Source organism: Chelonia mydas, chromosome 14 (assembly GCF_015237465.2).
Source record: "Chelonia mydas isolate rCheMyd1 chromosome 14, rCheMyd1.pri.v2, whole genome shotgun sequence".
Classification (NCBI taxonomy): Eukaryota; Metazoa; Chordata; order Testudines; family Cheloniidae; genus Chelonia; species Chelonia mydas.
This window is the reverse complement of record NC_051254.2, coordinates 20,964,107-20,991,325: the sequence shown is the minus strand read 5'-3', so window position 1 is coordinate 20,991,325 and position 27,219 is coordinate 20,964,107. Positions and strand designations below refer to the sequence as shown.

At 41.2% G+C, this 27,219-nt stretch overlaps 1 protein-coding gene across 6 annotated transcripts in view; it reads right to left on the bottom strand.

The window, feature by feature from the left end:
* The window catches only part of LOC102932338 (protoheme IX farnesyltransferase, mitochondrial), a 157,419-nt gene that overhangs the window by 4,282 nt on the left and 125,918 nt on the right, over positions 1–27,219 (bottom strand). For all 6 annotated transcript variants that reach the window (XM_007072582.4, XM_037913728.2, XM_043527772.1 and 3 more), the window contains one exon: positions 14,826–15,058. In XM_007072582.4, coding sequence (XP_007072644.2) covers positions 14,826–15,058 — 233 coding nt within the window. The remainder of the gene's footprint in view (positions 1–14,825; positions 15,059–27,219) is intronic.

The following is a 27,219-nucleotide window of genomic DNA, read 5'->3' as shown; positions in this document are numbered from 1 at the left end:
CCCACCTGGGAGGTGGCAGACCCAAGGTCCAGTTCCCCTGCTCCAATGATTCTTTAGTTATTGATCAAAGAGCAATAGATGTGCAGTGCCAAAGTCCCTTTGTGGATTGGGGCCTAAGTTATTTCCTCAGTGATTCAGGTTTTCTCTGGGTCTGTTTTGGTTGTGAACTCCTTGGGGTTGGGAATGTTGATCTTTCTGTCTTGTAGCGCACAGTGTCGTTGTTACCCTCCTCCAAATAATAATCCAGGCTGGTACCAAGGCCCATAGCTCATACCACCCCAACCAGCCAGAGGATGTCACTGCTGCATCATCAAAAATCTAAATATAAGGGCAGTTTGCTAGCTGCCCATAAGATGCTGTGAGAGACGAGGTGGATGGGAGAACATCTTTTTTTGGACTGGTGAGAGAAACAAGCTTCCGAGCTTACACAGCGTCCAGACCCGAAGAAGAGTTCTGTGTAAACTCAAAAGCTTGTCTCTATCCCACAGACAGAAGTTCGTCCAATAAAAGATATTACCTCACCCACCTTGTCTCTCTAATATCCTGGGACCAACAGGGCTACAACAACATTGCATATAAGATGCCTTGGCAGTCTGAGCATTTGTCTCACATCTTTTTTAAAATTATGAATACACTTTTGCTATTTTGTGAGTTCCATGTCCCTGGAAGCTGCTTACATTAAGTACAGAGACAAGGAAAGGCTACCAGGATTGGAATTCAGATCCTTGGACAATGTAGTTAGCAGGAGAATTAAAGGCAAGCATGGGCTACGATTTTAAAATGTGATTAGTGATATTTGGGTATCCAAACCAAGACTCCTTGAAGGGGCCTGATTTTCAGAAAGGCGATGTCCAACACTTTATGAAAATCAGAACCTTTTAAGATGATGAGTTGGGCACCCAAATATCACTAGTAACTTCTGAAAATCTTGGCCATGGTGCACAAAACACCATTTTCAAAGTCTGATGAGAATCAGGATTGATGCTTCTTCATTGAAATCAAAGCAAGTTTCTCCACTGACTTTGCAAGGCAGCAGGATTGAGCCTATAAACAGTACATCTCTGTAGTATTTGTTTCTTTAGGCTTTTCCTCTTCAACTGAAATACTTGCTCCCGAAGGCAGGATACCAGACTTGAGGAACCAAAGACAGTAATACTCTGCACTTAACGCAGGATTTTTTATCTTCAAAGGGCTTTACAAACATTAGCTCATTATTTCTCACAACACCCAGGGAGATAAGTTACAATTATCCACCATATGGGGAAACTGAGGTAGGGATAGAATCAGAGCAAGAATTAATACATGCAAGTTCTTTCTGGTTCCTCTCTCTTTGATCTGGTATGACAAGCCCTATGTTCCTGTGCCTTTGGTCTGTAACAGAGAGTCTTCACCTATGAAGTTGTTCAATCTTTGGTGTGCAGCCAACCCCCAAAAAGCATACAAAACCTCAAACACACTGGAAACTGTGGTAATACCCCTTACTATAACACTACATTTTCAATTAAAAAAAATCATCTTGAGGCAACTTTTACACACAAACAAACCAGCCAGAACTACTTTGAGACTGAATTCCCATTTGCAAAGATCTGGCTTTAGTGTGAGCGCCTTTGGAGTTTTTAAACTACTTTTATTACATCACTACTTCAGAAATAACGGGTATTTTATAGAGAAGCTAAATAGTAAAACAATTTAACAGGCCATTATGGGGATTTTAATTGATCCAAACCTGGAGCTGCATTTCCCCCCTTATTTCACTGGTGATCCATTTGTTAGTTTTCCAGATGCCTTGCTGACTTTGTTGGGTTTCCAAAGACTGCTAAGTGTCATGTACGTGCTGATTTAATTGGAAAACAGGAGAGGACGTACTCCAGTGTCAAATGAGCCCTGGCTAGGGACATTACAAACTTCCAGCCAATGACAAGAATTAAAAGACTCAAATTGCTTGACAAACATTAACTATGTCATAACTATGTCAATGGTGTTTGTAAGCAATGTTATTACATGAAGGACTATAGCTGAAGAATGGGCCAGTTCACTATTCTATAGACTGCACTGGTTTCCCTGTGGAGTTCTTGATAGCTGTGAATATAGGTATAACTAGCATAAATGATTTCTCTCTATGGAGTTTAATTATGGTGAGATCAGATTAGTTAGTTCACACCCATGATACATTCTGTTGGCATCTTCTCAGAGTTGGCATAGTATGATCCAAGGCCTAACTGGTTCATAATTGTAAGAACTGCCTTTAAAAAAAAAAAGTTTGTTAAAGCCAGGAGTTTGGAAACACCAGTTTAATACAAGAAATACCCTGGCCTTCATAAGCTCCATTGGTTTCTCTGTGGCACTGGTAATAGCAGTGAATAGAGGTATACCAATTTGTAACCCTTATAAAATCTTTCAGCTTCTCCACAAGCTTTGTTAACTGGGAGCCCACAAATATCAAACTCTTTGGACTTCTTTGCAGAGTTTATAATAGCTGTGAGTTCAGGAACAGCCACGACCATCGCAAACTCCATCCACTTCTCCAGGGGGAGATAATTACAAATGCTGATGATTTGGCAGAGGAATTTCATTAGATTTCTGAAACTCCATTGCCCTCCTTTGCAGCCATTTTCACCAGTGTAAAATGTGACCATTCTGACTGGGATCATTTCAATTCCCACTTTGCAATGGTTTAAATGATCACACAAGAAATAGGGTAACAGAAAACCAGGTCCAGTCTCCATAAACTTAAAGGCACAGACTGTGATGAACATTAAACTTCAGTGTCTAAGATTTAACTGTTAGCAGTTTTCTTACAGCTTTAATTTTAAATCCATTCTAATGGCAATAACACATTTCTTGATAAATATAGCAAGCTGAAACATCTTTTGAATTTTTTGTTTAATTGAGATGCAGCCAAAATGTTAACTATTAACCAAGTTCCCCCCCCACCCTCCCATGAAGAAAAGGTTACTGTTGCTTGTTAAGGTTTTGAGGTTCCATAAAATGTTTCTTATATAGGGGAAAGTGCAAAATCCCAAAACATTTCACAAAGCCTCATGGTAAGAAATTGTCAGGTGCCAGAAACGTCTTTGGTCAAAATTTGAGAGTGATGAGTGATTTTGGGCTCCCAAATGGACACACCCCTAAAGGGTCTGATTTCCAGAAAGCACTGAGTACTCGTCCTCTGAGAACTGGCTCTTTACGTTGTCAAATTGGTCACCCAAAAATCAAGCCAACCAAAATCACTAGTCACTTTTGAAAATCTCTACCTCTATTCTTTAGTGTCTATGGAACATGTCACAATAACATCTCTGGATTATTAGTAGTTTTATTAATTATTTGTAATACCACAGCTCCAAGAAGCCCTAGTCATAGACCAGGACCCTACTGTGCTAGGTGCTGTATAAACACAGAACAAAAAGATGGTAAATCCTCCACCACCAAACTTCCCCATCATTGTGCTTCAATGACTATTTGCTGAAGGGCCCAAATTTCAGGTCACTAGAGCAGTTCAGTCTCTGGGCCCACTCAGTCCTTGGACTCTCTGCCATTACAAGTACAAGGTTTTTTATTATGTGAATACCTGTGGAGTAGGATCTGAACTCTGATAACTGATTCACTTCACACAGGGCACTGGACAACCATCAGATGTCAACAATGTCTGGTCACTACAAACCTGGGCCCGCATTAGAATCAGTGATCATACATGAAAGGTTCTACTCTCCATTACTAATTCCCTGAACAACTCAGTAAGGATAACATAGTCTGTTCACATTAACTATGGGAATACTGAGTTGCGTGGCTAAGAGGAAAAGTCAGAAAGAGATCGCAACTGCAGCATTATTTTGAACAGACACTCCTTTTTTATAGGACAAAAAAAGAGAAGTCCAGACCCAGCTCCTCACCCACTTACTGCAAAGGATGGCATATTTCGGATACTTTTTGACATTAATATCTTGACAATATTACATTTGTTAAGCAGTCAGTTGAAATTCATATCCTGCATTTCACTGACTTACATACAAACTATACACTGTATAGTGACGATTTCATCCACCATCACAAGGCAGCCACCTCTGGGATTAAAAGCAGCAGCTGTTAAACAATGCACATTGGTTTAGGACAGGGAGAGAAGTATACTCTTTGCAGTTATCTTCTCCCACCATGCTCCGAGGGAAATTTCTGAAGGCAGGCTGTTGCAGAGGAGAGATTTGGTCAGGACACCATTTTTAGCCCTCTTGGTCTTACAAAATGTGCATGGACTTTTTAGTGACCACAAGTGATCAGGACCCCCTGCTCTGTCTCATCTTAAAGATGATACCTTCAGCAACACGGCGTCCCTGAGTATTGCTTAAATACTGACTCAAAAAAGGGGAGAGGGCCACCTACTGACAGGAAAACCCACTTGCATGAGGTGGTGTTGGTTTGAGAGGTGCCCCATCTAATTATTGACCTGGTCCGGCATTAGTGGTAGCGCTGCAAAACTTTTGATGAAATTGTTTCAAACAGCTTTGCTATCATTTGCGTGTTTGCTTTATAAACCCCAAGTATTTCTTCTAACAATGCCATATTTCTTGTACCGAGATTACACCGAAGAGATATAAGCTCACTAAACACAAATCAGCCTACAAGGTTCATGTAACATGCAATAATGAACCGCATTGACTAAAAGAGAAGAAATTGACATCTTCACTATAATGCATTGGCTTCACGGCAGCACAGGGAAACAAAGTTATTTTAGGAGTACAGAGATCAATACATGCATTACATTCCAGTAAATGCACTAAGAGCATGAATAGCTTATTCTCTACCCCTATCCCACTCACTGCTCTTTTGACTAAGCAGAGAGTCTTCTAGTCCATAAAAGCATGGTGGTTTGCAGAACACTGATTACATTTGTATGCCCAAGTTGGGGCAAACAGGTGTTGTATGTCATCAATACAACAAAAAAGTGGGGAAGTGTGATCTGGAGTTGCAGATCAGTATGGATATGCTCCCTTTTCTGTCTCTTTTTTGGCCCCCCATATGTATGACTGGGAAGTGGCCAACTAGGCATGTAAAATAAACATAGAATGGTTAAAATATCAGCTCCAAAACAGATGTTGAAATCTTACTGCATTTCCCAAAGCTGGTGTTTACTGCCTTGGCAACCTAAGAATGCTGTTTTGCTTAAAGCACAATTTTAGTAATTCTTCTGCCTTGAATAATGTGAAGGAATTTTAAAATTATTTCCAGACTTTGGTAGCTGACTGACACACTAGGGGAAAGCACCAGCCTTTCGTCTCAAGGAAACTGGGTATGAGTTTGGCTCATGTCAGAAGTGAAAGGTTTGCAAGTCTAAGCTTAGCTTTTAACGGACTGTAGTCAGAAAACAACCACACATAGCTCCCTTTGATATGACACAACTGGCTCTCCTTAGTTAAAAGATGTTGAACAAATTACTCCTCTTTAATCCAGACAAGGTAGATTAGAACTGGGAGACTTGAATTAGTCCAGCTGCAGCCATCTGCCTATGGGTAAACTTGATTTTCCAGGCTTTGTATTCCTCACCTTTCTTAATTAATCCTAAACTCTTTGCAGTAGTCCTGCATGATTTTTATAGAAAGTTACCCAACAGAAAAGGCATTCGATGCTCCCTGAAAGACATCTTTTATCCCTTGCTTAATCTCAGTTTTGTGTTTGTTTACAGCCAAAATTTAACATGCCCAGGCACTTTACGTTGAGAATCTGTAAGTGTGCAACCGTTGTAGGCCTGGAGAAAGATTTTAGAGTTCAGTTATGGTATCTTGTCTTTCCCCATAACTTATCATTCAAGATTGAGATTCAGTGCAATACCAGCCCCAAAACGTACTCTTCTGAGGACTTGGGGATGAAGAACTATGATTCTTAGGTGGATGTGGAAGCTGATTCCTAAAGTGGCATTATTGTCAGTCTTCAAAGACATTGGCTGTTCTATCAATCTACACAGCCATAGCTAATACACACACACGGGCTGTCAGGCCATTAAAAACATTAATCGTGATTAAGCGCATGCTTAAAAAAATTAATCGTGATTAATAGTGCGATTAATTGCACTGTTAAACAATAATAGAATACCATTTATTTAAATATTTTTGGATGTTTTCTACATTTTCAAATATATTGATTTCAGTTACAACACAATTCTAAATGTGCAGTGCTCACTTTATATTCATTTTTGATTACAAATATTTGTGCTCTAAAAAACAAAAGAAAAAGTATTTTTCAAGTCACCTCATACAAGTATTGGAATATAATCTCTATCATGAAAGTTGAACTTACAAATATAGAATTATGTATAAAAAATAACTTCATTCAAAAATAAAACAATGTAAAACTTTAGAGCCTACAAGTCCACTCAGTCCTACTTCTTGTTCAGCCAGTCACTCAGACAAACAAGTCTGTTTACATTTGCAGGAGATAATGCTGCCTGCTTCTTGTTTACAATGTCACCTGAAAGTGAGAACACACGTTTGCATGGCACTGTTGTAGCTGGCATTGCAAGATATTTATGTGCCAGATGCGCTAAAGATTCATATGTCCCTTCATCTTCAACCACCATTCCAGAGGACATGCGTGAATGCTGAAGACGGGTTCTGCTTGATAACGATCCAAAGCAGTGCAGGCCAACGCACGTTCACTTTCATCATGCGAGTAAGATGCCACCAGCAGATGGCTGATTTTCTTTTTTGATGGTTTGGGTTCTGCAGTTTGCGTATTGGAGTGTTGCTCTTTTAAGACTTCTGAAAGCATGCTCCAAACCTCGTCCCTCTCAGATTTTGGAAGGCACTTCAGATTCTTAAACCTTGGGTTGAGTGCTGTAGCTATCTTTAGAAATCTCACATTGGTACCTTCTTTGCGTTTTGTCAAATCTGCAGTGAAAGTGTTCTTAAAAAAAACAACATGTGCTGGGTCATCATCCAAGACTGCTATAACTTGAAATATATGGCAGAATGCGGGTAAAACAGAGCAGGAGACATATTATTCTCTCCCAAGGAGTTCAGTCAAAATTCACTTAATGCATTATTCTGTTAACGAGCGTCATCAGCATGGAAGCATGTCCTCTCGAATGGTGGCTGAAGCATAAAGGGGCATATGAATATTTAGCATACGTGGTATGTAAATACCTTGCAATACTGGCTACAAAAGTGCCATGCGAACTTCTGTTCTCACTTTCAGGTGACATTGTAAATAAGAAGCCGGGAGCATTATCTCCTGTAAATGGAAACAAACTTGTTTATCTTAGTGACTGGCTGAATAAGAAGTAGGATTGAGTGCACTTGTAGGCTCTAAAATTTTACAGTGTTTTGTTTTTGAGTGCAGTTATGTAACAAAAAAAAAATCTACATTTGTAAGTTGCACTTTCACAATAAAGAGATTGCATTATGGTACTTATATGACGTGAATTGAAAAATACTATTTCTCTTGTTTATCATTTTTACAGTGCAAATATTTGTAATCAAAATAATAATATAAAGTGAGCACTGTACACTTTGAATTCTGTGTTGTAATTTAAGTCAATATATTTGAAAATGTAGAAAAACATTCAAAAATAGTAAATTTTAATTGGTATTCTATTGCCTAACAGTGCAATTAAAACTGTGATTAATCGCAATTAATTTTTTTAATCGTGCTTAATTTTTTTGAATTAATTGCATGAGTGCAGTACTGTACAGCAAACATATCCATACATCTCTGGGCATGATTGTGTCATCTGCATCACAGCTGCACTGCCTTGAAACGCAGATATTTTTCTCCTTTAACCTGATGGCAGAATTTTCTTCTTGGGAGTGAGAGGTGGAGCTTGTGATCCTCTCCCCTCAATTAGTTTCAGGGACAGAAAATAACTGTTTGGGGTGCGTGAGTTGGCCTGCGTCCTATTATCTATGTACAAAATGTTGCATAAGGATGTTTTTAAAATAACGTCATTTAGGAAAAAATGCAGGCTGCCATTTAACTGTCAATGTCCACTGTTCTTTTCGGGGGTGGGAGTGGGATTACCTCCGTACGATAGAAATCTCCATGTGTGACCATAGAACATTCTCAAGCATCAAGGCATCTCAGAGTTGTACATTCAGTAGTCTTAGCAAGACTAACTGGTGATAGAATTCCACTGTATTTCACAGCTCTAATATTTCTGCAGTGGTGGCATGGTAAGCCTTCAGCCGGCATTTTTTTCTACTACAAACAGAATACACTATTGATTGTGTCAGTTGACATGTGAGTGGCTGAGTAGCCTTGAAGAGAAAAAAAATGTATCCCTTCTAAAGCTTGTTGCATTTATATAAGGTCTCTACACTGCACACAATAGGACTGACTATCAATGTAGCCCTACATGGCTCTATGCTCCAGCCTCCACGTTCACTGATAATTGTGTGCTTTCAAGGTTATATGGTTATGTAAACTAAGGGCAAGGGGGAAAAAATCCCAAACCAAAAAAGCTTCATGGTCATGGGTTTCAATAGCCGTTTCTTTTGAAGGGTGGCACAAAGGACCTGTGGAACAGGACTGCTTCAGTGGAGCAATAGACTTCTGTGCCGGAGTACATAAAAGGAAGGGAATGTTGTATCCGTATATGAACTGCAAGCAGAACAAAAGGTGGATCTTAAATATTCACTGGAAATGGGAAATAAAGGTAGCAATGAGATTTCCATCTTGAGGCCTTCTTTGGGACAACCTCTAAAGGAAACAGTCCTACAGATTTCTTCGGTTGTGTTCGCCATGTGTATATAATATGTGTGTGTGCGTGTGTACACACACACACACACACACAATTTTTTACATGATACTGTAGACCCACACACATGCTGCTGAAGGCCTCATAGTTGAAATATCTTTCAGTGTGAATGCAAGATGACCCTTTGCTCTTTGTGGAAGACCCGGATTAGAGAGGAAGACATGGGTAGTATGGAAGAGGCAGTTGGACATATTGTTTGTGGATTCTCTGGCAGTCTGATTAAGGAGTTAGTTCAAGACTGCTTTTGAAGGACAACAATGACCCGCTCTTTTGATTAATCTTAACGAGCTTTAGTATCACGTCTATTGCCTCAAATGTGACTGTGTGACTGAAATGACTCAGGTGTTTACAGGTGCAAGTATGTTTAGAGAGTATCTGCAGAAGTGTCTCAAAGTAACATTTTCAGCCAAGTACTAAAAACTTCCATAGCCACAGATGGGGTTATACTCAAAGGCACTTCAGCCTTCCTTTGCAGCTACTAGGCTGGCTCACTGAAGTCAGAGTCTTTACTGAATCCTGCTGCTGTTTTGGTGCCCCCTACTGGCACAGACTGGGGCACCGCGACAGCTGCCCCACACAGTTCAATATTGTTCATCTGGAAGATGAAAGCACTGTGCTGGTAACAGCTGTGCATGATGCATAGAATTGGGATAACGGTGAATTTATTTGACTTTGATTTCATCTTTCAGACTGAGTCAGTCCCCCAAGGTGCCTCCATGGTGGAATCACCACTTCTTTTGTGTCTCACATGACGAAAAAAACCACAGAATAATTCACTCACTTTTGTCTTAAATTTAAAACAGCTGCCTACAAGCACTGCCCATCTGCCTCAGTTTTTACCCACACCGAGCACACTTCTGGGCCGCCAGCTTCCTATGCTCATATGTCAATGACATTAATCTCTCTACCTTCCCATGAAACAGAGTAAGAACTCCTTCGTCATCTTGTCTTTGAAGAGAAGTGAAACCCTAAAAGACTTGATTTTGTTAGCAAAGATCCCAGGAACATTATAATCTAGTCTTGCTCTGGGCACCGAAAGCTCTCACAATAGACCTGTGTCCGCGTCAATAGGCTTTTAAAAATTCAAACTGTTTAGTCAAAAAGACAGTGTAAAAGAAAGAAAAACGCAAAGGGCTGTAATATTTATTTCAGCCACAATTATGTTTTTGCTTTACCTCTCTCTTCCTGGCAGACAAGGGCTATCCCGGGAAAGGTATCAGAAACGGTCCTTTGTCAGGTCATGAAACAGCCTCCTCTCTCTCCTTCTCTTCTCTTTTTTGTTACTAAAACCATCCATCTGCAAAATGTCACTTGCAGATAAGAACTGTCCATTTTTAAATCCCCATTTGTAAATAGATGTTGGCTGACATAATTAATGTCTACCACACAACACAATTTGAATTACAAAGTAAAGGCAATTTAAAAGTCAGCCTCCACATGATTACCATTGATACTCAGTCTATAAATTCCATGGCCCCAGGAATTATTTAAATGTCTGAAAATGAATGAAAATCAGTACAAGATGTCTTTCAGGAAAGAGAGACCAGAAGTGGAGCATCTGAGATAAACTAAATAGTCTCTTGAGATAAACATTCCTGGGTGTAGTAATACCTATGGCTCCAGGCCACCATGGGGCTGCAATGTCTGCTACGCTGTCAAGACGGTTATCTGCTATGCCACCGCCACCTACTCAGAACAAATCCCCTTAACTGATAAAGCACATTATGCTGAAGATCCCCGCTTGTCACGTCTTTTGAACTGGGTGGTTTATATGAATGCTGTGGCACTGAACTACTCAGTTCTAAAACCTGAGGAGGTTTCAGTTGGTTGGCATCAAGCCAACATACATCACCGTATGGAGTTCATTGAAATGAAAAATCTGAAGGCAGCTTGTGGCCCTTTGGAGCTGGGAATATTCACTATAAATTCTATTTTGCTATATTTGCTAATTAGGAAAAAAATAAGTCAAAACTGACAATGAATACTTCTAGCAACAGGCAAGCAGCAGCACGAGTGTAACTTAAAGCACATATGTGGCTGTTCTCTTTTGTGCTAAAATAAATAGCTCTATGTTATTTCCTACAGACATCTGTACTACTGAACAAACTATAAGTTCAACCGTATCATGGGCAGGAAGAGTGCTTAATCTGGGTCTCGGCCAGAAGGAGAATCTAAAACAAAGAGAGAAAAGCTGTACCGATGCTTTCCTCTGACCTTATCCTAACGCTTATGATTTAAAACAAATTTGCTGTGATTCTCCCCTTCATCAGAGTGAAACAGGTCACTTCAGAACCTGGCTTTATTAATCAAACAAATAACCTTTTATTTAACTGGAAGGAAATAGCACCACAAAGGAACAGTAGGAGGGGCTTTCAAGGAAGCAAATGCGGCACTGCAAACCACTGTCTGGCAGCCAAGCTGTACATAAATAGACCAGATATGTGATGGTGAGAAGCATGTGGTAAGTGGCATTCATCATACATCTTTGATTACCTCACCTGCATTCTGCTCACCCTTAGGACTTATGTTCACATTCCAAATCTCCCAGCAGTTTCAAATAGACACCATTTAAAAATACCAACTTTCCATAGAAATGTTTCCTTCTTTCTCCTGAAATGTGTATTCTGTCTCAAATTACACTGGCCCAAGTTCCAGGCTAGACGATGTTCATTGACATCTTCAAGCGCTGATCTCTCAAGACCCATCAGGGCTAGAAATGGCAGCAACAGGCCACTAAACGCGTTTTGTAAAGCACTTTGAGATCTACTGATGAAAAGAGGCATATAAGAAGCGAAAACAACGAGGAGTGCTTGTGGCACCTTAGAGACTAACAATTTTATCTGGGCATAAGAGCGAGGCATTGTTATTACTGGAAATAAGAGAATCCCAGACTTCCAGTGGGAAATGCAACACCTACTTCTTATCTTGGAAGTTGCTGAGACACCAGACTTTAAAGTTGTGGCGTTTTAATGTGCATTTATTTTGGAAAATAACAACAAATTCCTAAATGGACTTTGGAAATAGAAAAAAGGTTGGTCAAACCTGAGGCTTTTGGAACTAAACCTGACTTATTTTTTTTACCTCTGCTGAAGTCTAGATGTTATAAAGGCTGTTTCAAAACCTGCACCTTCAGCTCCAGAACCACAATCCAGGAAGTGTCTTAAATTACGGCAAAGGAACAACATGATCTTTCAGCAGTAAGCCCTTCCCGAACCATGTCAGTAACATTTGCTGTTCTCTGATACATGCAGGTAGGGCAGTGATGGCTATACAAGTTTGCCCACCAAAGGGGGAAGTGAAAGAAGTTCTATCCTTAATGGCTACCTTTGCCATAACTAGAAACACGTACAATAATGTGATTGCTCTGAACACAGGTGCTTGAGCAGACTGCAAGGGGAGAAAATCCACAATAAAATGTAAACCCAAGAAATTCCAGTGAAATGGTGAGCGTTTTCCTTAGCGTTCTGACTGCCCTGCTACACATTCTTCATTGTTATTCAGCCGGATATTCAATCCTGTTTTTAAAAAGGTGCAAAGGTATTTTCACACCTTTAACTAAAAACAGGTTAGGTCTGCTAGCTAATTACACTTCATTAACAGGTTCCATGACCTTGGTTATGCGGGTTTAAGAGAATGGGTGCATGTGCTCATATATGCTCAAGTTGCAGTGGGGGAGGTTTAGGTTGGATATTAGGAAAAACTTTTTCACCAGGAGGGTGGTGAAACATTGGAATGCGTTACCTAGGGAGGTGGTAGAATCTCCTTCCTTAGAAGTTTTTAAGGTCAGGCTTGACAAAGCCCTGGCTGGGATGATTTAATTGGGGATTGGTCCTGTTTTGAGCAGGGGGTTGGACTAGATGACCTCCTGAGGTCCCTTCCAACCCTGATATTCTATGATTCTATGTGTGTGAACACACATACAAACCTCTTACAAAGGTCTAATCCTGCAAGTGCTGAATTCAGGGTGTTCAACACTGGAGAACTGAGCTTACAGTGAAGTCATTTTCCACTATTAGTCTATTTTCATTATAAAGACGAATTCACTTTTCATATTGCAATGCACTGAAGCAGTCAACTCTAAGTCACTATTATCCAAAGTTTGCTATACATGGATTCCACTATATAGATTCATATTGACCAGTACCATTTCTGCTGAGCAAGCAGCTCGGCCTCACCCAAACTAACTGTGAGACAAATTTAGGGAGTTCTACCTCCTGGAATTGAGAATGTGGAGTTACTTTAAACACTGTGCAATAGCATACTGATACATACATAGAAACATAGTGTGACGAAGTGAGGATTTTCCCTTGTTATGTTGTATGTGAGCCTATGAGAGTCTTACTGTTTTCCATGCTGTGCATGCCTCAGTTTCCCTGTGTACTGCACCAATGTCTAGGTGGTGGGAATAAGGGTGTGTGACTTTTGTGGAGGCTGCTCCAGCTGCCTGGCCCCTGCCCTGCCCGTTGCTCCTCTTCCGGCCTTTGTCTCGCTTCCCAGGCCAAGAGTCACCTAGTTGCATCCCCATCCTGGCTCACAGGTTATGAAGGGGCGGCTATAGCATCAGTGCAGGCAGCTGGAGCAGCTTCCGAAAAAGTCACACCCCCTTATTCCCACCACTTAGACACTGGTGCAATACACAGGGAAACTGAGGCACGCACATCATTCATGCAAAACAGTAAGACTCACATAGGCTCACATACAACATAACAAGGGAAAGTCCTCACCTTGTCACCCATAGGAATTGCCAGACTGGATCAGATCCAAGGTCCATCTAGGCCAGTATCTTGTGTCTGACAGTGGCCAGAACTACATCTACTTTATTACTTTTTAAAATATATACAAATACTTATTTAACATTTTAAAAATCATTCTCTTCTCTTCAGTAACACAGAGCTTCCTAAAAAGATCTCATAGGCATTCCACAACACAAGATTTCATCATCTTTTCTTAGGAGACATGATAAAGTGAATTAAAACCAACATGCCAAGTAACGTGCAGTTAAAAAACTTTCAACACAGTTCTGAATTAGAGCAACATCAGAATAGATTACATACAGCGGCAATTCAGGCTGATTTCCAAAGGAAGTACTAACGTTTACCACAAAAAATGAATGGTTTGATAAGGACTTTGCATGGATTTTGAGTATTTCTGTTTAGAATTCTGGTTATTGCAGTACAAGAAAAGTCTTAAATATGCCAAGTAGTGAGATGGGTGCATGCTAAACAATTCCATAATCTATATCATCCTGCTAAACTGGTTATATAAATGATTGTTATATTTCTCAATGGGCCTGTTACGTGAACTACATGAGTTTCACTTGAATATAACAAATTAGTGATACTTTTAGGCTGTAAGTTCCTAGCTGGCAGGAAAAACAAGCTCCAATTGTCTCAGAGTTTAGCTTGTGAACAGATCAGTTTTATATGTGATGTAAAAATAATTCACAGTTACTTAAAGGAACCTCCACACCCTCAGGAGGGGAAAAAAAGGAACTTTGAGAGTTTAAAAGGAGGCAATTAAGTACTCTACCAATAAATTAACATTCTAGGATAGTTTCTAGAATGTGGTGACATAGTGGTACACCTCACAGGACTTTTCCTGTGAACCCTTTGCCCCCCCCTCACTCCACGACTGAAGTCAGCCTAACTTGATCTGTTTCTATTCTGAATTTCTATAACATTTTGTTCTATTCACAGCCCACATGCTGTGTCAGTGCTCTTCATCCTGATTTTTGTTCCCAGACAGTCTTAACATATATTCTGTGCAACTCATCCTGCAACTGGTCCTTTGTCTCTAAAGGCAGAATGACAAGATCTCTGTTTATTTCTTCAGTCTTAATATGGTACAGTGCCATGCGTGTTTGCCAACACAAACAAGTCTTTATTAACTAAATGGAATACAAACCAGTTTTTGTAGCATTGTGCTACAATATGTATTGAATCATCCTACGCTACTACCCGTGCTTAAGAGAAACCAATAGCTTTGTCTCCAGGGTGGTTATTTTCAGCTGTCTCAAATGCAGTAATGGCAACCGCCTGTATCTCTGCCTGTCTCTCCAAATATGAGACTTATATTTTATACTCACCAGCATCAAGGCTGCCGGTCGCTGCAGTCCAGCCCATGATAGGCGGAATGGCACCAACGACAGCTCCCACCCACGTGTTGACGATGCTCATTCTTTTCATCGGTGTGTAACAACACGTGTACAGGAAAATGTTGAAGGCTCCCAGCACCCCAGTGAGAGGATTTACTCCCAGGGTCAGCAGGGCGATTCCTGGAACTGCACAGGAGGCTGCAAAGGACACTGCAAGCAGAGGGCTGTAGGGAAAAAAACAAAAGCAGAGGACACACATTTGTTAGCAAAAGAGCCTGCGGTCACCTGCTATTCCATTCCCATCCCCATATCTCTTTAGAGCAAAAGCTAAGGTTAAGGTTGCAAAACATTTTCCATTTACACCATTGTTTCCAAGATGCTTGTAGCTTTTTTCAAAAATGTTCTTTTATGGCTGAAATTTCCACACTCAACCTCCGTCTTAAGGTGAGCCTTTCTAGAAAAGCGGAGCCAATTCCACTGAGTGGCTTTAGAGTTATAACTAGAGTTATAACTATAACTAGGACAAGTTCACTAGTTCTGATTCTAGTGACCAGTGCTGATAACTCAAAAATGCCTGACCTGTGTCAGCTTATAGTACTTTTCATGTAAAATCTCCTCACTGAGAATTAGTATCTTAACAATTTGGTAGTGATCTTAGTAAGTTACGCACATGTGGAGCAGGTACATTAGGAAAAATGCCTCAGGTTTGTGTGTTTAAAGCTACTGAAGAAATCAATGTTCAGTGTCCAAAGAAAGTGAATTGTTGTGGCTTTGTCAGAATTTCAGTTGATGACAACTTTTGCAAGGTGCATTTTTTAGAAGGTTTGAGAAGAATCAATTCAATTTTGGAGTTTTCTGAGTAGAATTAAGCAGTTTTTTGGATTTACTAAAACATGGCTGAAGTTTCCAAGTTCAAACTTGGCTGGTGTATAGTGCTCACCCGGGGAAATTTGACAAAAGAACTTTACAGTGACAAAATCAAATTAAGATTTGTTATTTTCTGAGAGCAATAGCAACCAATTGGCTTCCATTAGAAACTCCTGTTTTCCAAGGGTCAAACTCAGAGAGAAGGAAATGGTAGTAATTCCACTCACAATCCCAGGGTAGCTGGAAGTTTCTGGTACAATGATTAGAAAAAGTTAATGCTGACAATTTAAACTGCCATTATTAGGCTTCAGAATAAACACCCAATGAGATGAACAATACTTAGACCAATTATTTCAGTCAGTCAGCAAATCCACACTGTCTGGGGACTCAACCCTGGTGCCAGTATAAGGGGCCTGAAATTCTGCTCACCTGGATCAGTGTTATACCATTATCGCTCCACTGACTTCAACAGAGACGCACCTAGTTTACAATGGTGCAAATGAGAGGAAAATGTGGTGCAAGTGGAAAAGGCTTCCCTCTGCTTGAGTTAGTTGAAAGGGAAAACTGGAGGAAGAATGGGAGAAGCATGAAAGGGAGGAAGGTAGTATTAAGTTAGCCACCTTTAATAACCTGTACGCTTTCCAGTACACATTTTACAATAAAATTAATACATTTAGCTAAACGTTTACCAGCGACAGGAATAGAAAATACACACTGACAATATAGCTGAGTTAATAACACTACAAGAATGTTACTTTACAATTCTAGACTCAATATTCTATGTGTTTTTAGCAGCATGCTTCTCCCCTCCCACAAAGTCTTTAACCCTGTCGTGTGTACTGCGGCCAGCGCTCCATGCGTAGCTATGGAAGTCCGGCTAGCAGTGAAGATGAATTTTAATAAGCCATTGTTAATAAAGAAGATAAAGGTTTAATTCTGATTTTTAAAGCCCTGGTCAGGCCATTTGCATCCCAGCATTTTATAAATGCTGCAATAGTCAGAACTGTTAAGATGGACAAACTTCAAGTCAAAATGTTGGGACTAAATAAAAGTCTGTCTTCAATTTAAATTAAATTGACTAAACCAAGAGGTTGATGAAATGCAGGAAGATAATTCCGCCAGCTTTTCAAAATCCAGCAACAGATTTTAGATTACACAGTGTGGAGGGAGTGTCATCATTTCCTTCAAGGATAGCAGGAAGCAAGTCTTGGTACATTACAAATATAGGCAAGGTACTGTGTTGTCATCCACCGACAATGAGATGTAGATTTGAGAATTCTGATAATGAGTAACACTATAAAAGGACCATACGGTGCCGTGTGTCCTTTAGTTTTACTGTTAGCTGTGTTTTTTTATGGGACTGCAGCAGAATAAGATATGCACAGTAAATTGCCTCAGTACTATGTCTTCATATGCTACAATTTCTCATCATTGCCTCTGCACAGCAAAAGCCTGACTTGGCAAAACAAATATAACTCATTTAGGTCCTGAGTAAGGTAGAGTTGGACTGTAAATTCGCAAATGGCACGAGTGATAAAGAAAATGTGTATCTACTACCGTGAAGAAAAAGGACCAGCTTCAGCCCTTGCATCCCATGTAACTCTTATTCACTTCAACAGGGCATTAATGAGGGCAGAATTTGGCCCAGCGTGGTGAATGCTGCTCTCGCTAATAAAGAGCAGTGACTCCAGTCTGTCTCTTCATTCCAGACTAACGCTACACTGATCCAGTGGCACAAGAATAGCAGCAGATCCATGCACTTCACCATTCACCGTGTGCAAAGCAAATGGTAGAACTGCCTGCGAACAAGCCTGACACCAGAGGGAAGTCGATAAATCTGTTCCTTCTGCAGAGTTGACATGGATCAGAAACAGCCCTGTAATACCAATGCTGAGTATAATACCCAACCTATCAACCTCATGATATTAGAGCTGTGAGCTGCTATCATGAATGGCTATTTTTTGTGTTCTGTCATTGGGTGTGAGAAGGTAAGACCTTGCAGATCAAAATATGGTCACAACAGGTCACAGTTGAGTCTGGATAAGAGAGAAGCCTAATGGTTAGAGCACGAGACTGGAATTCAGGAGTCTTGGGTTCTATGCTGCATGGCCTTCGATAAATAATGTAACCTGTAAAATAGTCGTCATGCTAAATGACCTCACAGGGGTGCTGTGAGGCTAATTAATTAATGTTGGCAAAGTGCTTTGAGATGCTCAAATGAGACACTAAGAAATACAAAATTTGTATATAATCCTCTGGGTTATGAAATAATTTAAGAATTTAACTTTTTAAACTGGGACACAGGATTGACTAATATGCTTTCTGGTATTATACACTGGCACTAACAAATAAGGAGACTGGCTATATGAAGGGATGAGTTTGGTTGTGAGCTCATTCCCTAGCACCTGGACATGGTGGAGAGTTGCAGTTCTGCACAGACCTACAATAGCTGGGGATGGCCATTTCATGCTCTCTAGGAACTCCTCTGCTTCACCCACCCCTCTTGGCCAATGCTTAGTTGGGGTGATATCTGGCTCTGGAGGGTAGATCCCCACAGTAGGGGATATTTTTTGTGGGACCGTGTTGTGGGTGGCATGGAAAAGACAGAGTGACAGGAGAAGGACTTGGAGATTTCTTGGGAAAAATAATAGAAAGGTTTGGACCTCCATGTAGCAGAGTTTTTAAACATCTGCCCCACTTGTTGATGATCTTTTTGCTCAGTGATTCATTGGCACTTCAGTAGTTGCTTACAAAATAAAAAAAATAAGTGAATCTGCGATAAATAATTCCCAACCCAGCTTAACACCAGACTCAGCTGTTTCTGATCTTTCCACAAAACTAACAGCAAAAACAAGCCCAAAGTACTAATCATTATTATTCAAAGAGCAATATGTGCTAAGTCATTATGCAAGTATGCATCCGATGAAGTGAGCTGTAGCTCACGAAAGCTTATGCTCAAATAAATTGGTTAGTCTCTAAGGTGCCACAAGTACTCCTTTTCTTTATGTGCAAACTGCAGTTCCTTCAGGAAAAGGTAAATATTTTGCGTTTGTTATTACAATTTTCAAATATGTTCACGGCTGCCAATTGGTCAGAGTTCTGAGGATGTTACTTCCGAAGGGAAATATACATCTGCTCTGAGAAATTCCCACCAAGAAGCTGAGAGATAGGAGATGACTATTAGAACTGCTCAGGGAAATTTCCATCAGGATGTCCTGAGATCTCTGGCCACTAGTACAAGCACTTCCCATAAATCACAAAGTAGTTTGTACTGGTGCTTAAAGGAAATGACCTTGACATAAAGTCTATGGCACCATTTTTTGCCCTGTACAAAACAACTTTTTTGTTTATTTTAAACCTTTCCAATAATGGCAGATAATATACATACCTGCGTTTGTGTGCATGTATATTATATTACCTTCATACTTAAATGCACTCATTGTTACAACTAAAGGAATCAATATCCTTAGTCAGTTACTAGTTAACTAATCCCTGTGTAGAAAATAAAACCCAAAAACAAATCCTCTTAAGGATCCAGTATGCAGGAAAGATACTTTTACATTAAAATAATTATTCAAAAATGCAGACAAAAACTACTCATTTGGGCTCTTGACTAAATACAAAAGTATTTCCCTAGAAAGAAAATGATCAGTTTGAAAAAGGATTTTAAATCTAAATTTAAACAGTATTTATTTGAATGGTATTTTCCAAATGTCAATAATATTCTGAGCAGCTATTGTATGTAAAACTATTGTTTGTGAGACAGTGTATAGATAAGACTTCTAACTTGCCTGTTTAGGCAAAAGAAAAACTGTATTTAACCCCCTCCCCATTGTGACGTTGCACTCTATATGATTTTATAAAAATATGCTAATAAGTGTGAATATAATGTAACTGGAATATGCTTCATGCAAAAGGTATCATTACAAAGCTCTTGTAAGGTATCATTACAAAGCTTATAATCTACTGAGTGTGGTCATCCTATAAATGTATCAATCTTGTATCTGAAACTAGAAATACGAAATATAACTCTGAGGTCCTATTGTAGTTATGCAAAGTGTGGGCCATTGATGGTGGTTTGGAATCTTAATGGCTCCCATTAACCAGGACAATTACCTGTAGATGGCTCTGTTTTACTTGTAAGTTTTCCTGTATACCCGTGGGCTGGCAAGTGGGTAATGAAGTCTTAAAGTGGCATGCGATCATGTCACCTGAACTGGAATCCATCTTTAACATGGTGCTTTTCCATTGAGAAGGAGGGGTGGGAACCCAGAGGGACAAAGGATTCCTGCCTCATGCAAAAGATATATAAGTGGGTGGAACAGAACAAAGGGTGTGGCCATCATGAGGAATCCCCTAGCTACCACCTGAGCTGGAACAAGGGCCGTATCGGGGAAAGGATTGTGCACAGACTAGGAAGGCTGCCAGTCTGTGAAAGAAACTTATTGAAACATCTCTGAGGGTGAGATTTTATCTCTATTCAGTTTTCTTACTGTACTAGACTTAGATTTGTGTGTTTTAATTTATTCTGCTTGGTAATTCACTTTGTTCTGTCTGTTACTACCTGGAACCACTTAAATCCTACTTTCTGTATTTAGTAAAATCACTTTTTACTTATTAATTAACCCAGAGTATGTATTAATACCTGGCGGGGGGGGGGGAACAGCTGTGCATACCTCTCTATCTATGTTATAGAGGGCGAACAATTTATGAGTTTACCCTGTATAAGCTTTATACAGGGTAAAATGGATTTATTTGGGGTTTGGACCCCATTGGGAGTTGGGCATCTGAGTGTTAAAGACAGGCATACTTCTTAAATTGCTTTCAGTCTGCAGCTTTGGGGCCCATGGTTCAGATCCTGGGTCTGTGCTGGAGCAGACTGGCGTGTCTGGCTCAGCAAGACAGGGTGCTGGAGTCTCAAGCTGGCAGGGAAAGCAGGGGCAGAAGTAGTGGCACATCAGGTGGCAGACCCAAAGGGGTTTCTATGATCCAACCCATCACACCCATTACCATATCTAACAACGTATCACAAACAGAACATTCTCTATAGATAACCCTTGACAGCATGTACACTAAATAATCCATCCATCCTCCAGGTATTTATTTCATGCTCATCATGGTGGTATCTGAGTGCCTTACCAAACTAAAGAACAGTGGACTATACAAGATTAGAATCCTCTCTTCTCTGTTTCTGAATTCAAGATAAATCAGTGTTGTCTGAAACTAAATACAACAGAGATCTTTAAATCCACGTGCCTACTCGCAAGCAGCTCCAAGTAGAGAGATTTCACTCACCATTCGCTGCTTGACTCTCAGGCTCCCTTGTTATAGGGTGACCAGATGTCCCGATAAAACCGGGACTGTCCCAATATTGAGCAGTTTGTCCCGCGTCCCGACCGAAGTACGGTTGGGACGCCATTTGTCCCAATATTTTGTTTCGGGCGCGTTTTTTTTTTTTTTTCTTAGGCGGCAGTGACAGGCAGGGGGAGCGCTTTTTCAATTGTTACACTCACCTGGCCTGTCCGGGTCTTCGGCAGCAGGTACTTCTTTCTTCGCCGGCAAGATTTATTTCCTGCCGCCGAACGTGCTGGGTGAGTGTAACAATTGAAAAGGCGCTCCCCCTACGGCGGTCCTGATATTTTGTATTTAGCATCTGGTCACCCTACCTTGGCTACAGGTGCTAGACAGCCTTATTCAAAATAATGCTACCTTTTACCAGACAGCACTGCAGGAAGACACAATGTATGGTCAACGTGCAATGTATACGTGGCACTTGTTGCCCTCCTAATACTTGTGAGATCTGCCCATGCCACCCATGGACAAATCTGGTGCTCACACAGGCTAGTGGAAACTGCTGTACTCCTATCTATGTATTTATACTGTGACCATCCACATAATAAAGCACTGCATTCATATATAGAAATCTTTCACCATGATAGATGCAAGTAATAATGCACAAGTGTCTGCTGTCATACTATATAGGAGCTTATCTTAGGAGCATAGTGATGGGCCTGAAAAATATCTTCAGGCAACATGGCTCTACCAGAGACTACAGCAATGACAATTCCGGGGCGGAAGGATGGTCTTACGTTGAAGTTACATGACTGAAAGCCAGGAAGACGTGGGGTCTGTTCCTGGCTTGGTCAAATCACTTAGAAGCTCTGTGCTTCAGTTCCTCATCTGTAAACTAGGGACTACAGTACCTACTTCAGAGGGGTGTCATGAGGCTAAATGTATTAATATTTGTGAAGTGCTCTAACATTCACATATGGAAGGCAATATATTAGTAATGACTCTTACTTCTGTTCCCAGGTAGTTGAAATGTATGGATTTATCTGTAATAGAGTCCATCTGAGGCAGACCCTTTCCAATCCCACACCATCCACAGGACCCAAGAGGTGGAGGAATAAAGGCTCAGTTTTCTATTCATACAATACAAAGCTGCCACTGGCACGATGGGATTCCAGACACCCTCAATCAGGCTGGGGAGAATCACTCAGCGATAGCTTGGGGAAGGTAGGGAGCAGACAGGAGGGAATCCCACAGGAGTAAAATTCAGGCTTCCATGCCTTACACAATTGCTAGGCATTCACCTGGAACCCTACGTATCATGTGTGGTGGATTGTGACTTCAGAAAATGTAGCAGCCTGCTGTCCCCTAATTCATGTGTGCCTGACAGGTCTTTGCGTGCGCGCACACACACATGTTTAGGGGTCATGATTCCTGGGTTCAATTCTTTACTCTGCTACTGACTCACAGCTGACCTTGGACAAGTCACTTTAATTTCTTTGTGTTTCAGTTTGCCCATCTATACAATTAATATATTTACCTACCTCACAGTAGTGTTGGGAAGCTTAATTCATGTTTATAAAGTTCTATATTCTCAGTTCTCATTTAATACCCATAGGAATCTTAGGCCAACCACTTTGTGAATATAAGACATATACTGGATGTACAACCTTAGAATATGTTAAAACTTTATTACAATTTAAAAACCAACATTTGAAAATGACAAAAATTCAAAGCTTAAGAAAAATAGTGTTTGAAAATCAGGAAATTAGATTGTTGTTTTTCAAAGAACCTAAATATCGAGAAATAATTAAGGTTCCAACATCAAACCCCTTCTCCCCCTGGAACATACACATCTATAGATATATAGACATACAAACCTGATACAACGAGCTTAATTTCTGACCTTGCGCTAATGGGTAATTGTGCATGTAAAACATGTATTTGCATATAAGAATAAGCTTGAGAGTAAGTGCCCATTTGTGTCCTCTTGCGTATTTTGTAGGTGAAACCTAAGTGCCTATATTTGAAAATGGGATTCAAAGGAGACCACACAAGTAATAAACTAAAACCCCTTTCCTCCCTGCCTGCCAAAACCATCCCTAACAACCCCTATATGAAGAGCTTAATTTGTGACCTTGCAATAATGGGTTACACAAAGACAAACAAAGGGTGGCCGAGGAAAGAGAAGCACGGAGAGGATAAGGGACTTGCGCAAGGTCACCCAGCTGCTTAATGGCACAGCACCCCAGGTCTCCCAACGTTTATTCCAGTGCCCTATTCAATAGGCCCCACTACATCTCTATAGAACAGGTAGCTGTTTTTTGCCCTGTTTTTTCCGAGACACTATGGAGAACTGGAAGGATGCACCAGCGATGCCATGGGGGACATAATCATCTTATCCATACTGTTTTGCTTTTGCTACAACCTATTTAACTCAAATTCCTACACAAACAGCTGGGAGTTAAGCGATAGCTTTGTTAAAGATTCAATACCCTGCTTTGTCAATTACAGAAAAAGCTCTCACACCCGATAAGTCCTCCAGCACAAACAGAGAACAACAAGCTTTATATTCCTGATATTTTCTAATGTAAACAAACCTAACATAGTCCCCAGCCCCCTCCCCCTCCTACTTTTATCTTTTTGTGTGTGTGTGAGTGAGATATACATATACATATATACACACACACACACACTTACTTACCTGTATTGTAACTCTTGTCCTTTGAGATGAGATGCAGACATGTATTCCATGCAGGTGTGCATGCACCCTGCACACCAAAGCTGAAGAACTTTGCCTAGCAGTACCCCTGGGGTGGCGCTCACACCCTTTGGCCCCTAGCCCCTCCCCTGATATGTAAGAGCGGCAGTGTCCCAACCTCCCTCAGTTCCTTCACGCCGAACGCCATTAACACAGACTCCAATGCAGAAGGGAAGGAAGGTGTGTTGTGGAATACACATCTGCATCAGATCTCAAAGGCCAACAGTTACAATACAGGTAAATCGCCACTTTTTCTTTTTTGAGTTGATGCAGCTGTTATTCCATGTAGGTGACTCAAAACGGTGCCTGCAAGAGGTGAGGTTCGGAGTCTATTTAGACAAGGACCACAGGATTGCCTCCCCAAAGTTTGCATCTGATCTGGATGAAGTAGCAATGCCATAGAGGTTTGTAAGTATATGTACAGAGAACCAAGTGGCAGCGTGCAAATGTCCAATATAGGAACGTCACTGACAAATCTCATCAACATCATCAGGACCCTCGTGGAATGAGCCTGCACCCTTTGAGGAGGTACAGTCTGAGCTACTTTGTCTGCTGTCATGCCATGTCATGTTATTCACCTGGAAATTGTCTGTGTAGAGACTGCTCACCCCTTCATTTGGTTCGCATATGAAACAAACATATGAGATGAAGAATAGAAAGGATTAGTTTTATCCAGGTGAAAAGCCAAACATTGCCTAACATCCAACTTGCCAAAATGCTGCTCATCTGAGGTTCAATGCAGTTTAAAGAATATTGGTAGATATATAATTTGGTTCCAATGAAACTGAGAAGCCACTTTGGATAAAACATTAGGGTGTAACTGCAAGGTTACTTTGTTTTTGGAAAATTGCATGTAAGGAGGCTCTTCTATCAAAGCCTGCAACTCACACATTCTTCTTGTAGATGTTATTGCCACAAGGAAAGCAGTTGTCTGACACAGATGGGAGAATGAAGAAGTTGACAGAGACTCGAACTGGAGGTCCCATAAGAGCTGCTAAGACAACATCAAGGTCCCACAAAGAAACTGGTACTTTCACAGGCAGGTGGAAATGAGTCATTCCTTTCAAGAAGCTCACTACCATGGAGTTTGAAAATACTGACTTCCCATCGATGGGTAGATGAATCACCGAAATCGCCACCAGGTGCACTCTCAATGAACTAAGTGCAAAATCAGAAGAGTGAAGGCGTAACAGGTACTCCAAGATGTCCTTCATACAAACCATCTTTGATTGAACTCCCTGGGCTAACGACCACAGCAAGAACTGTTTCCATTTGGCCAAATATGCTGTGCTTGTGGAAGGCTTTCTACTGTTAAGCAAGATTTGCCACACCACCTACAAACATTGTTCCTTCTCATCTAACCAAGCAGTACCCATGCTGTGAAATGCAGGGAGCTGAGTCCTGGATGAAAAATCTGACTGTGATGCTGAGCCAGGGTGAAGAGGAAGGAATATGGGAGACTGAACCGATAAAGTGAGGAGGTCAAAGAACCAACACTGTCTTGGCTACACTGGAGCAATGCGAATGAGCTTGGCACAATCCAATTTCAGCTTGAGAATGACCTGAAGGATGATTGGAATTGGAGGAAGAGCACCCAAGAGTGCAAAATTCCCAGCTCAGGTGAAAAGGATTAGTCAGAGAGCCCAGTCTGAGACCCCCTCAACAGCAAAACAGACAGCATTTCTTGTCTCTTGTGGAGATCAGGTCAATGGTCAGAATGCCCCAAACTGCAAAGACAGCACAGGATGCTGGGACCACGTGATTCCGGGAGAAATTTCTGCTGAGGTGATCTGCCAGGTGATTCTGGATCCCAGGTAAGTGATCATCCATGCAGGAAATGTTTTCCCTGATGTAAAACTACCAGAGCCTGATCACCTCCTGATAACAGCATGTTGGAGTGTGCTTCCCCATCCTACCCCCCTGAACGGTTCCTGTAATACACTGCATGGGTATTGTTGGTAAGGATGTGCACCAGTGAGTCCCTGATATGATCTCGAATGGCCTGACAGGCATTATGGCATGAAGCTCCAGGACACTGATATCCAGAGAAGCTTCCAGTTCTGACCACAGGACTTGAACTTTCAGTGACTCCAGATGCACTCCCCAACCTATTAAGGAGGCACTGGTGACAACAGTCCTGGACGGTGGGGACTGAGCAAAGGGAATGCCCAGGACACATTGCCCTGAACTGTCCACCACTGTATGCAGTTCAAGATTGGCAAAGGAAGTTGGACCAGACTGTCCAAAGTATGATGATTCGGATGATAAATCAACTTCAGCCACTGAAGAGGACTTGGGCTGTGGTTGAGGGTTGAGACTGCAGTTCCAGACATGGGAGGTGAATTGCGTGGAAACTGGTCAGTTGGCAGAAACATTCTGGACTTTGTACAGTCTATCAGGGCCTCAGTGAATTTGCTTCTTGGAGTTGGGACCAGTGTTGACTTTCTGCTGTTTAGGATAAGACCTAGACACAGTCAAGTAAGCATAGCGTGAACTGAACATGAAGAGGACTTCTTCTCTGGACTTGTCCCTCAGTAACCAGTTGTCAGGATAAGGGAGGATATGGATTCCTGCCTTCCTGATGTATGCTGTCACTACAACTATTCATTGGTAAAAACCCAGGGAGCGGGAGAAAGATCAAAAGGGAGCATGGTGTAGTGATAGTGCCGATCCACCATGACAAACTGAAGAAACCTGTGAGTTGGGAGAATTACTGTGTAGAAATAAGAAAAGGAGTACTGTGGCACCTTAGAGACTAACCAATTTATCTGAGCATAAGCTTTCGTGAGCTACAGCTCACTTCATCAAGCTTATGCTCAAATAAATTGGTTAGTCTCTAAGGTGCCACAAGTATTCCTTTTCTTTTTGCGAATACAGACTAACACGGCTGTTACTCTGAAACCTGTGTAGAAATAAGCATCCTGAAGGTCTAGGGAGCAAACCAGTCATCGTGATTGAGCATGGGAAGGACAGTTGCTAGGATGACCATCCAGAATATCATGTATCTGATGTATGTGTTGAGATGCAGAGGTCAAGGATAGGACTCAACCCTCTCTTAGGTTTAGGAACCAGGAAATACTGGGAGGACAATCCCTGTCCCCGATACTGAAGAGAGATCTCCTATACAGCCCCCAAGGCCAGTAGAGACTGAACCTGCTCGAGGAGAAGTACCTTGTGAGAGAGGTCCCTGAAGAGGGATGAGGGATGGAGAGGAGCGGTCTGGCATAAACTGATCAGACAGTGCTTGGGACCCAGCTTTCTGTAGTAATAGAGTCCCAAACTCAGTAAAAACAAGCCAGCCCACCCCTGGGGAACAAAAATGGAGACATCACTGACGCCCTGGCCACGCAAATCAAAATGGATGCTGGCTGGATGCTGAGAGAACGAGCCAGCTGGCTGTATCCGGAATCAGAGGGCCTTCGCCTCTGGGATCTATGCCCCTTTCCTGGGGGGAGCCCTGCTGCCTTA